Source organism: Macaca thibetana, chromosome 19 (genome assembly GCF_024542745.1).
Source record: "Macaca thibetana thibetana isolate TM-01 chromosome 19, ASM2454274v1, whole genome shotgun sequence".
Classification (NCBI taxonomy): Eukaryota; Metazoa; Chordata; class Mammalia; order Primates; family Cercopithecidae; genus Macaca; species Macaca thibetana.
The window spans coordinates 52,361,405-52,374,210 of record NC_065596.1 but is presented as its reverse complement, the minus strand read 5'-3'; the positions used below and the strand labels follow the sequence as shown (position 1 = coordinate 52,374,210).

Sequence of the window (12,806 nt, the reverse complement as noted above, 5' to 3'; positions counted from 1 at the left end):
TGTCCACAGTGGCTGCACATCCCCACCAACAATGTAAAAGCATTCCCTTTTCTCTGCATTCCTGCCAACATCTGTTATTTTTTGACATTTTAATAAAAACCATTTTGACTATCCCACCTCCAATTTTGAAATGAATCTAAGTCATATTCTATCTGGAAATATTTCAGCATATGTCTTTAAGTGTTGAGAAAGAGTAGATATTAACTTTTTAGGATTTAAATAAAAAATTTTTAATTAGGCAATACATTTACATGTTTCAAAATTTAGGAGGTATGAAAGGATGTAAATGATGTATAGGTTCCTCCCTAATTCTCAGTTCTGTTTTCTTTTTATTTTTTTTGAGATGGAGTCTCACTCTGTCATCCAGGCTGGAGTGCAATGGCATAGTTTCGACTCACTGCAACCTCTGCCTCCCAGGTTCAAGCTATTCTCCTGCCTCAGCCTCCCAAGTAGCTGAGATCATAGGTGCACGCCACCATGCCCGGCTAATTTTTTTAGTATTTTAGTAGAGACGGGGGTTTCACCGTGTTGCCCACGCTGGTCTTGAACTCCTGAGCTCAGGTGGTGCACCCGCCTCGGCCTCCTAAAGTGCTGGGATTACAGACGTGAGCCACCGCACCCGACCCCTCAGTTCTATTTTCTGGAAGCAAGCTTTTTTTTTTTTTTTTTTTTTTTTTTTTTTTTTACCAATTTCTCATAAATCTTTTCAGAAATGGTTTGCATAACATAAGTGTTTTGTGTATGTATGTGTGTGTGTTGTGTGTGTGTATTCACCTACATGTTTATATATGGCTCCCATCCTTTTGGACAAAAATGAAATCAGATTGTACCTGTTCATTTAATATTATATTTACCCTATATCATTAACTAACTGTTCCTCTTTACCTCATTCCATAGATTTCACTGTGTGTCAAACGTTTAACTTTTAGGATTACTAAATGAGACCTGGAACTATTGTTTTTTTAATAAATAATTGCTACATCACCCAGAGTACAACTCTGTAACTCAAAATATATCCTTGCTAAGATGATATATCTGTTATTTTATTGCTCCTTAGTAAAATTACTCCAGAACTTAGAGGCTTGAAACAACCACCATTTGCTTGCACATGATTCAGTGGGTGTGCGTATTAAGCTGGCCTCGCCTGTGTGGTTCTTCTGCTTGTCTTGTCTGGACTCACTGCTTTGGTTGCAGCCGGTTGGTGGCCGGTCAGCTGTATTGTCCAGAATGGCTCACCTTCAAGTCTGGTGGTTAGTTGAGCCTTTGCCTCCATGTGCTCTTTTATCCAGCTTACTTTCTGTGGGCATCTCAGAGCAGCAAGAATGGAAGCTGCAAAGCTACGTTGGTCAAAGGAACTCACAAAGCCAGCCAGATTCACAAGGTGGGAAGATAACACCCACCCGTTGAGAGGAGGCGTGAAAAAGAATTAATGGTCATTTTTAATGCACTGCAGTGACTTTACTGAATAAGTCCTGCACACACAAAAAGGAAGTCTCTGTCCTTTATGTTGACTGGTGAGAATGAAATGAAATAGTACATATGATGCCTGGCAGATCATCTTTATGTTAGGCATTACTTACAATTGTAAATCGTATGCATGTGAGTTGTAAAAAATTTATTGCCTTGCTTCCTTTATCTTAAAAGGATTTTTGGTAAAGGTATCTTTGAAATTACATGAAGCAGACTTAAATATAGAAGAAGATACTTTGTTCAGGTGTTTAATTTTGGAAAGAATACTTTAAATTTAGACATAAAAGTTCCAAAACACTTCGGCATATGAGTTTCGAGAGAGTCTAAAGCAAATACTTGAAATTTTTTATCTTTCACAGGAAACTGGACAAGAAAAATTGTTCAGAGGAAAAGAGTAACTAGTTTCTATTAGAATTTATAGTCAAAGCATATAGTAGGAAATAACCAAGAAAGCATACCTGTATAGGTAAAAATCTCAGGTGAAGATTTGATTTTCTCTCTTTTTTTTTCTGTTGGAGTTATTCTTTCCTATCAGTCAGTCGGGATGGAGATACCTGTTTTATGCACACATTGTATAGTTGTCTATATGTCTCATGTTTTTGAGGCTTTCCTTGTGCACAGAAGCACTGATTTCATTGTAACAATGCCATGGTTTACAGTATATTTAATATACCTGAAACTGTTTTCTTGAGTTGCCTTCACATGGCTATATAACATTTATTTTATTATGTATAATATTTGAAATATTGATCTGCATACCTTTAAAACTTGTAAAAGCTGATGACTTTGTTCTACAGTGTTAGGTAGATTTGTAAACTGTTTTTCGGAGTCTGTATTTTACTGACTACAAAGTTTTCAGTCACTGTTCTGTAGAGAGCCTTCTGTTGGGGCTTTTTCTTTATGGTTTTTTTTTTTTTTTTTTCCCTTTTTTTTCCTCCTCTTGAGTGGAGCAGAGAGCAACTTGCAAACTTTCTGGAAGTTTTACATGTTTTTGTTGTTGGAGTTTCTGCAGTTGTTTATGAAAGTCTTAGGGATAAGAGGGAAGAATCATATATGTCAAATCTTTTTGTCATTCTTTAAGTTTGTGCACAGTTTAAAAAAATGGTGTGAGTTAGTACATAGGCTACTGATTAAGTAAGTTTGGAACTCTTGTGTGTAATGTTTCAAAGAAATTAAGAGGCAAAAAAAAAAAAGATTAAAGTTGAATGTTTAAAGAATTTTTTTTTTAATTTGAATTAGGTTTTTAAATTTTTATTCTGAATATAAAATGAATGCATGCTTAGTTATGGAAAGGTTGAAATAAGAAAGGAATAAAGATAAATTTACTCATAATTGTAAAGAGAAATGAATTCTCTCCCTGTTTTTAAAACATTCCCTTTTATTCCCTCTAGCTTCTTAATTCTGTATGTGTATTTATGTGACTAAGGTCAAACTGTAAATGCTTTTTTCTTTTCTTTCTCTTTTTAAAGAGTTAAATGATTTTTAACTTGTGATTAGAATTTATTACTTATAGGAGTCCTCAAGCTTTTATGTCATGTTTTTGGAAGCAACTAACTAGTTTGATATTTAACGCACTTCTGAAAATGAAAGGAAAACTTACATGTTATAGGAGAGTTGAAAGATTCCCCTGAAGAGTTTTAAACTATTATTTTAAAAAAGCCCTAATCACAACCCATCACCTAGAGTAGTCTTTGATGATGATGTGTTTCCAGTGTCATTATGATTTGGTTCAGTTTCCCATGACCAGCTTAAGTCCAGGGAGTATCTGACTGAGGCAAAGGGCTTAGGGCTTACTGCTTTGGGCGTGCCTCATAATTTTTTATCTTTGTCTCCGCTGTATGAGGTTTGAAAACTGTACTTCTTTGTACTTTTACTTGTTTTCATTTTCCTTTTTTTTTAATGAAGAGTAACATCCAGTAAAACTCTTTAAGCACAGAGTCCTGTTTGAGGATGAAGATGTAAATATTTCAACAACCACAGTGCTTGTCTGAGAGGCACATCACTCGGTGATAATCCTGAGTGCTTGTTCTTATTTTGAGAAATATAAGTCCAGATTCCACTATACCAAAGATAGATTGGAGTGGGTATCGGTGTAAGACTCGGGAGAAATACAGGCTGTAAAAATTGAGGCATGCCTATAATTTACTTTTTACTAATTCATATTGAACTCATGACCAAATTGGTGAGGGTTTTCATGTTTTGCTTTTAAGTCAATTGGTAATTTTGAGAATTTTTAAGTATTTGGTAGGATCAAAACCAGGATTGCCAGTTTTCACTGTTGTAAAACCTCTTGAGAAACTTTAACCCGGTGGGATGTATGATTGGGCCTCTGCTGAAACTATATGTAAAATGTGAGTCCTTTCTCTCAGGGAAGAGTCTAGAGTTTTTCTAGTTTCTCATAGGGATCAGTGACCTAAAGGAGTTTTTAAATTGCTACTGTAATTAAGAAAACCCACAAAATTACTTTTTTCTAAAATATGCTTTAGAAAGAAAATATAGAAAGTGTAAAGTAGCAAAACCTATGAATTATGGTAAGATTTAATCAGAAATTTGCACAAACTTTCAAAGCTTAAGTCAGCTACAAACTCATCACACCTTTTCTAAAAGATCCCTCCCTTTGATTTGTAATAGGAACTTATATTAGTTATAGAAAATTTGGAAAATAAAAAGAACAAAAATTACCTATAAACTCATCAGTAAAAATTAGGCATTTTAGGATATTTCTTTCAAACTTAGATGAATGTGTTTTTACTTAATTTTTAAGATATTTTACTTTGAATTCATCTCTCATTTTCTTAGAGCAAAAGATTAGTAATAAATGAAGACACAGGCACCTATGGTAACTGACAAATCTTCAAACACATGTGTATGGTTGTTGTAGAGAGAATAGTAGAACAGATTTTTCTGTCCAGGCTTACTATGTTATCCATTGTACTCTGTTTTCTCATTGTTGAAAAGTTAAATTGAAGAAATCTAGTAGAATGTTAGCTGCATCTCTCTTTAGATAGTTTTGTTTCATTGACTTGAGAAAGATAATTTTGTTTCATTGACTTGAAAAATTACGTTTTTATATGTGGGTTAATCTTGGTATCTGTGTCTAATAGTAAAGTTTTCTGGTGGACTCATAAGATATAAAGAACATAGATTATTTCATCAGCATCTTCTGATGACATAAATTCCTTGGTATAATAGAGTTATAAAAAAGGAATATACCACCATTCTGCCTGAATTTTGTGGTACATTTCAGTTACTTACATCAACTGAAATTACTAAGTATTTTGCCATGACCATTTAGAAAAAAAGTCTAATGCTATTGATTTAATTCAGGTACATTTAAATTTTCCATGAGGAGTGTTCCTTTTCCCACCAAATTGCACAAAGCATAACAATATAGATCCCTTTTTCAATAATTTTTTAATAAAATGTAACTTTATCAATTTGTTTAGATTGTTTAAAAGGATACTTTGAAAAAAAATCATTATTTCTTGCTTTAGTAACTGGAGGACATCTCTTTACCTCTATAGAATCTATGCCCAAACTTAATATCCTCTCTTTTCTTGATTTTAGAGGTGAAAAGCCAGGCATCCTTCAAGCTAGTGGATCTTTGACAAAGATGCATTGCAAAACAATCAGAAAGGCATGCTATGTGTGAGTGATGATCCCTGTAGCATATGCCATAGGCTTGTTGTAGAGGAGCTGCTCAATAAATGGTGGATTCAGTTGAAACAAAGCTTTTTTGGATGCTTGATGGGAAGTTGTAGGGTGGGTATAATAGACTAAAAATTATTTCTAAAGAAGGTTATATATTTACTTGTATATATTCCAGAATCTTTGGGTTTTATCATTTCCTAAATTAAAAAATAAAAATGTAACTCTGTCCCAGATTAACTCAGATGTTAATACTTATATATAATTTTTTTCCTTTTTTCCCCTTTTAGGCATCTCACAGTATTTTCTGCTTGTCTGTTTAGGATGTTAGTTAAAGGAAAAGGGAATGATAGAAGTTTTTTTTCTTTTTCTAAAAATAAACTGGTTCAATGTTAGTATTTGCTGTCTATTTTAACTTCCTACTTTAAAGTAAAATTAGCAAAGTCTTATTGTTTCAACCTGATGTAAGTTTTATCTCCCTTTTTGATTATTTAAAGGTTGGAGTCTTTATCCCTGGCCTCAAAGGATGTAGACTTTTTTTTTTTTCATAGAGTGTTATTTTTGTCAGTCACTTTTAAGAGGATTAAAAATGTTGATCCCTTTCGTATTTCCTCGTCCCTTTAAAAAATTCTATTATGACAAATTTCAAACATACGAAAGAGTGCATCTTGATCACCTGTCTGTCTGTACCCTAATCCGTTAATCCATTTTTTTCTGATGAATTTCAAAGTAAGTTGTGGACATCTGTGTATTTCACCCCTAAATACTTGAGCATATACCTCATTTAACTTGATTTCTCTCTTACTTTCTACAATTTTATGAAAATGAGCTGTTTCCCATGGGGTCTGTCTTGATCTTAATCCTTTGAGGGTAAGGCTAACTTGTGGTTGTGTTAATGGTCTTCATCCCTACTGCCCTTTTTTTTTTTTTTTTTTAATTTCCTTAAAACAAAAGGTACTCTCAAAAGGCGTATTACACATGATTAGCAAGATTCAGAAGAAGGTGGTTAAAGTTTCTTAGATGCCTTATACCTATGCTTTAGTTCTTGTTTTCTATAAGGAATGTTGCATGAGGATATTGGAAAAAAATTTAAAATTAAGAGTTGAAGGTGGAACCTAATCTATAAGGATCCATTATGTTGAAGCCAAAGAAGCAGGTCTAGCTATTTTAAGTAGGCTGGAGAGGTGTTTCTTAACTCTATCTGGGTTTTGTTTTCCTGTGAAGAAAATTATTTTAAGCAATTACCATTTTTGGTTACTGTAATATGACTCCTGTGTCCAAAAATTAATTACTTGTTTCTAATTATTAAAATAGAAAAAAAAAAACTGATCAAATTTTGTTATGAATAAAGACCCTAGACTTACCTCAGTAATGCATTAGTTCTTAGCATAACTTTCGTATTTTCTGTTGCCTAGGCTTTGTGATCTTTAACAGGATTATTTAAGCCTGAAATAATAGAGAGACTATTTGGAGATCGCTGTTTGACTAAGCGTTTGGTCCCCAACATTTCCACGAATGTAGCCTTTAGAGAGAGAGGGTTGTTCCTCAAGCTGTAGTTTCTTCCAGAGACACTGCTTGACTCCTCCTGGCCTCCCTTCATAAAGGATTTCTGCATGGGCTGCATTTTAAGTGATCTACTTTATATTTTTAGAAAACTATTCAAAATTTATAAATAGCAACTCTAATCTTAAACTGCTCTCCAGTATGTCCACATTTTTGTGCTAGAGAGAATTATTAATAAATTGAAAACTGAATATGTTTGACTTGAAATACTGACATTGATCTCTGGTATTACCTGTTGTTGAACCTACTCTTCTTTTAATGTACAAAAGAGATGTTTTGTGAGGAAGTTTTTTTTCTTTTTTTTCTCCTACGCATTGTTACCAAAATAAGGCCTATTGAATGATAACTTTAATAGTAGCTTCTTAATATTCATAGAAACATTTAGATATCTAGGCTGGTGTATATAGTCCTTGAGCATTTGCAGAATTACTTATCTGAAACGTAAATAAGCTGTTAGTGTTGTGTTATTAATAGTGAGTGTTGACTGTCTAGGCACTATGCTAGTCAGTCCTATGGAGACATTCTCCCGTTGACTGCTCACACCAGTCCTGTTTCCAGAGCCCCTGAATGGTTACGTTCAGCCGTACTGTCTTTCAGCAAGTTACGCTATTTGTATCAAGTTGGTTGGTGAAATCTTGTGGGTAATAGTCTTTCTTGAAAGTTTTGGAATTGGTATTTTTGATGCTTCATGGAAAAAAATGAGTTTTGAGTTTTGGAACCAACATAGTAGATGTTCCACGCTGGGCAGTGTGTTAGACCTTTTATATTTAATTCTGTTGAACCTGTGAGATAAGTATTAGTCCAGTTTTGCCATTTGACGATACAAAGACTAAGGTGAATTTGTGTGAATTGCATGTAGAGCTTGGGATTCACTCTCTGGTCTGACTTCAAAGCCATCTTCTTTCTGGTACATAGCCTTGTGCATGAAGTTGTTTGCCATTTTTTCCATATAAAAATTTTCCAGGAGGAGGATTTTTGCCTTAAACAAAAGAATAAAACATGTTTTATATTTATTTATAGAAAAGGATTTTTTTTGGGGAAAGTTTATAAAAAGCAGTTGCACACTAGAAAACAAGAAAGCTTTCGTGAAGGAATGCAGGTCAGAAGACCTAGCTAGGTCAAACTCATTGCTTACCTCATCTTGATAGAGGAGATCTGGCTTTTTGCTATGTGGTTTTTCCATCTTCCTTCTACTTTGTCTTCTGTAAGAGAAAAATATTGATAAGTGACATTTATTATAGGATATGTCAAATAATACATATGTGAAATTTCTTAAGATCTTAAGGCTGAGATAATTTTTTTATTAATTATGCTACTGTTGCTTCAGGGAACTAAGCAGTAAGCTGAAACCAATTCTGTGATGTGTATAGCGCAGTCATTTATATTATCTGGAGAGTTGTTACCTACATTGCAGTTTATCCTGATTTCAGTTTGACAATGTCTACATGTTCTTTTAAATTGCTTGCTGAGTTGGTGAGTTTTGTTTCTGTTATTTTTAAAAACTGACAACATCCTTCTGCTTCAAAAAAATTCAGCGCTGTAGTTTTGCTCGCAGCCTGTATTTTAGCAGGAAACCCAATCTCCAGCGAAAGTTTGAAAACGGGCATCTTGGCATAGGCTGCTGCCTGGTATTACTCAAAAAGAAGGGCTGTTCATTTCCAGCAGGTGTTAAGAGCTGAGTAAGGCCCATAGCATGGAAATACGATCATCTCTGCCACTACAGAGTTACTTACACCTTTTGGTTGTTTGAAATTACTTACTTGGTAGCTCTGTTTGATATAGCAAGAAACAGACTCCTAAGCCACATTGAAACGCCTTTTGTGTTATCTCTACTTAATTTCTTCTACCCCCAGTTGATTCTTTCTTACCTTAATCACATTATTATGAATAATTGAAGAGCTGATGACACATTTTTCAGTCTAAAGTTTTCTGATGAGGACTAAAGCATCTGATCAAATTTCATGTTCATGATTTCAACTTCACAGCCAGTATCTATTCACTCAAAAGCTTTATTAAATCTCTTCTTTCGGCTGGGTGTGTTGGCTCACGCCTATAATCCCAGCATCTTTGGGAGGCTGCGGCAGGGGGGATCGCTTGAAGCCAGGAGTTCGAGACCAGCCTGGCCAACATGGCGAAGAAACCTAATCTCTATGGAAAATACAAAAAGTAGCTGGGCTTGGTGGCATGCGCCTGTAGTCTCAGTTACTAGGGAGGCCAAGGCAGGGTAATTACTTGAACCCAGGAGGTGGAAGTTGTAGTGAGCTGAGATTGTGCCACTGCACTCCAGCCTGGGCAACAGAGAGAGACTGTCTTAAAATAAATAATTTCTTCTGTCTTCATCTTGAGTCCCTTCTTCTCTCCAAACATCAGGCCTTCTTTTACTGTCTCCCTTAATTTTCGCATTTTATTTAGTCCAGAGTCTTGTATCTTAAAAAACAGTAATTCTCAAAATTTGAGTATTCTGCTTCTAAATGCCGAAGTCCCTGAAGAGTCTTAATTCTTCAATAAATGTATGGTAGAATAATGCCATTGCTAAACTTTATAAAAACAGGGTTTTAAAACTAAAAACCACATTAATCTTTAATTTGCTAAAATTAGGTTTTTGATTAGCTTGTTTTATGATACCTGGCCTACTGGGCCTCCCAAAGTGCTGGGGTTACAGACGTGAGCCACCACACCTGATCAAAAGAACAGCTTTAATAAAGCTTTTGAGTGAGGCTGGTGCGGTAGCTCACGCCTGTAACCCCAGCACTTTGGGAGGCTGAGGTGGGCGGATCATGAGGTCAGGAGTTCAAGACCAGCCTGACCAACATGGTGAAACCCCGTCTCTACTGAAAATACAAAAACTAGCTGTGCATGGTGGCGCACACCTGTAATCCCAGCTACTCAGGAGGCTGAGGCAGGAGAATTGCTTGAACCTGGGAGGCGGAGGGTGCAGTGAGCCGAGATCACGCCACTGCACTTTAGCCTGGGCGACAGAGCAACACTCTGTCTCAAAAAAACAATTAAAAAAAAAGAAAAAAGGAAAAGAAATATCATTAATAATTTGTATATTTGGTGTTTTTTTTGTCAACAGGAAGAAAGTAGATAATGACTATAATGCCCTTCGAGAAAGACTCAGCACCTTGCCTGATAAATTGTCTTATAATATAATGGTATGTTTGGTGTGTTTCTTTTAAAGTAATAGTTGTTTCTTGTAAACGTATTAACTGTGTTTGTTCACAGAATGTCAAGCTGATGGCTGTGTATGAGGTAACTACGTAGCAAGGAAGGTTTGTTTTGTTTTACTTTATAAGAACACAGTAATTGTAGTGATCGCTGGTATTTACCTTTTTTTTCCAGAATATATATGGTGACATAAATGACATAAATATTAGCACAAAATTGGACATATTTCGAGTGGAAACTTACTATATAAAAAATGTAATTATGATAGAAATATGGCACTTAGTCATTTCTTGTTAGCCAGAGCAGGAATAGGCCATAATGTTTTGTAATTCACAGAATTAAACCTTAGGACATTGATTTTTATATAAAAACGTGCTGCTAATTTTTGTTTTAATGATCTTCACATTGACATACTGATCTGTTCATGAGCCCTGGGTTAGAACCTTTCATTGCATGAATATTCTTTCTTATGAAGACTTTGTTCTTTTATACTAGTTCAAGTATTTTGTATATATAGCTAGGTAGATCCATTAAAGCTGTTTGTTTACTAATTCCTGCTTTGCAAAAATGGCTGTTTTATTGAAAATAATTTTTAGTTTTCTTTATCAAAAGTATTTTGCATTGACAGTGTTTCACTACTGGTTGCTTTCATTTAGATTTGCAAGTGAATGAAAAGTATAAACATGCCGAGACAGTACTACTTTCTTTAAGAGCTGTATGTAAATATGGTGTGGATTTATTTTCCTGTTTTAACATTGATTTATGAACATAAAGCAATTTTGTGTTGATTTTCCAAGTAAAATTTTAATATAATGTTAAATTTCTGTGAAGCTGGCATTTTATTTTTACCAATGTATAAATAAAAAAATTCAGTGTTAATGTAAGGCTTTTAATGCAAAGTGTTTTATAAAATGTATTTTTCAGTGTTTTATGTTTTTTCCCTTTTTTCTTTTTTTTAAACAATAGGTACCATTTGGCCCTTTTGCCTTCATGCCAGGAAAACTTGTCCATACTAATGAAGTCACTGTTTTACTGGGGGACAACTGGTTTGCAAAGTGCTCAGCAAAGCAGGCTGTAGGTTTAGTTGAGCACCGGAAAGAACGTAGGTACCCATTTTAAATGATGTTTCTTTGTTGTGTATGTATCCATTCACAGATTGCCAAGCTGAAGGACTGTTTCTTACCAAAACTACCTTCCATGATTTATGAATCCAGGCTATTTGTGATTCTGTTGAATTGTAGGTAGTTTGAGTAGTACCAACATTTGAGAATGAGTTAGAGAATGGAGCATCTGGATTGGAAATGTCACCTACGTTGGCATGTTTTCTGAAGTTACAAAGTTTCGAAGTCATTATGTGATTTTTGTAGTTAGAAGTTGGGAAGACGTAAAAATTGGAGTCATTTTATACTTTATAATTGTTTTTTTTTTTAGTTGCTATTACAGACTTATTTTTGCACTTAATACTTCAGTACACAGAAATAATGTGTTTTCTCCTTAGTGAACTAAGAGAAATACCTGTTTACATAAGAAGACAATTCTTTAAAATGCTTTTTGGTTTGGGAAAAAAACATATTTTCATTTGATAGAGGAGACCAGGTGTGAAAAGTTGCTACCTAAAACAGCACCCTTATCCTTTTTCAGTTGTTTGATTTCTCTGCATCACTTTATTAAGGCAGCTCTTGAGTTTTGTTTATCTGTGCTATTATCTGTAGGTGTATAGAAGCCTACATACACACACACAGCACACACTACACATTTTGCAGTTGGATGAGATAGCTTGGGTTCTAGCTTAGTTATATTTTAAAATTAGGTTCAGTTTCTAATCTGTTGTTATTTCTGGAATACGTATTTAGATGGACAGTATAATATCCACCCTACCTGTTTTTTAACCTTTCAGTTAAATGTGTATTTGAAAATGAATGTTGGGAAGATCCTTTTGTATAAATAAGGTCATACTAGACAGAAAACAGCTGAGTTTTCTAAAGCTGAACTTGATTTCACTTATACATGAGTGAGTACTAGAGAACTCATTTACTCAGTGAAATTCTGGGAACTATATTTGGAGACTGTAATTGCAAATCAACTCCTATAAGTTTATAATTGATATATATTTTGATCTTTTGTGACACTAATCAGAATCTTATTGTTAGGCCTGTATGTAATTTCTGGCAATTATAAATCTTTTGGCTTTGCTGCATTATTTTTGTCATGTATATTAGCGAAAGAGAATGGGCATACTTTTTTCTTAAGGACCTTACTGAAGACGAAGCCTCTCTTTATATACTGAAGTAGCTCTGATGTTATGAAATGAATCCATAGCCTGTTGAAGTTTGTTCACATTGATTTTCATATTTCAGTGAAAAAAATCATAATTAGTTATAACTTAAAATATTAATGGGAATACTTTTACAATAGAATAGAGCTCTAGAGTAGAGAAACATGTTTTGTTAAAACACTTTCTAGTAGTTAAATACGGTTTTGGAAAGTGACCAAACATAGGTGACTTTTGGGATCAATATTTATCTAAAATAATTTTCAAAGTACATATTTCCTGTTACAGTAAATTCTGGGCTGGGCACAGTGGCTCATGCCTGTAATCCCAGCACTTTGGGAGGCCGAGGCAGGTGGATCACCTGAGGTCAGGAGTTCGAGACCAGCCCAACCAACGTGGTGAAACTCTGTCTCTACAAAAATTAGCCAGGCGTGGTGGTGTGTGCCTGTAGTCCCAGCTACTTGGGAGGCTGAGCTGGGAGGATCACTTGAACCTGGGAGATGGAGGTTGCAGTGAGCTGAGATTGTGCCACTGCACTCCAGCCTGGGTAACAAAAGCGAAATTCTGTCTCAAAAAAAAAAAAAAAATTCTGTAAAGCTGTTTTATTCACATGGTTTTATATTTATAATAACTGAAGGAAATACTTAGGTATATTGTTGTACTTAACATTTATTAAGAAAAGGTA

General features: G+C 34.6%; 2 protein-coding genes across 17 annotated transcripts in view; one reads left to right on the top strand and one right to left on the bottom strand.

Annotated features, from left to right (window-relative positions):
- Nucleotides 1–12,806, bottom strand: part of LOC126943623 (cytochrome b-c1 complex subunit Rieske, mitochondrial) — a 1,156,760-nt gene that overhangs the window by 769,424 nt on the left and 374,530 nt on the right. The window lies entirely within an intron of this gene.
- URI1 (URI1 prefoldin like chaperone) overlaps nt 1–12,806 on the top strand; it is a 92,337-nt gene that overhangs the window by 51,072 nt on the left and 28,459 nt on the right. For 7 of the 9 annotated variants that reach the window (XM_050772557.1, XM_050772564.1, XM_050772558.1 and 4 more), the window contains 2 exons: nt 9,758–9,836; nt 10,816–10,951. In XM_050772557.1, coding sequence (XP_050628514.1) covers nt 9,758–9,836; nt 10,816–10,951 — 215 coding nt within the window. Of the gene's footprint in view, nt 1–697; nt 5,233–9,757; nt 9,837–10,815; nt 10,952–12,806 lie in introns of those variants that run through there. The other 2 variants (XM_050772556.1, XM_050772562.1) reach the window with 2 other exon arrangements.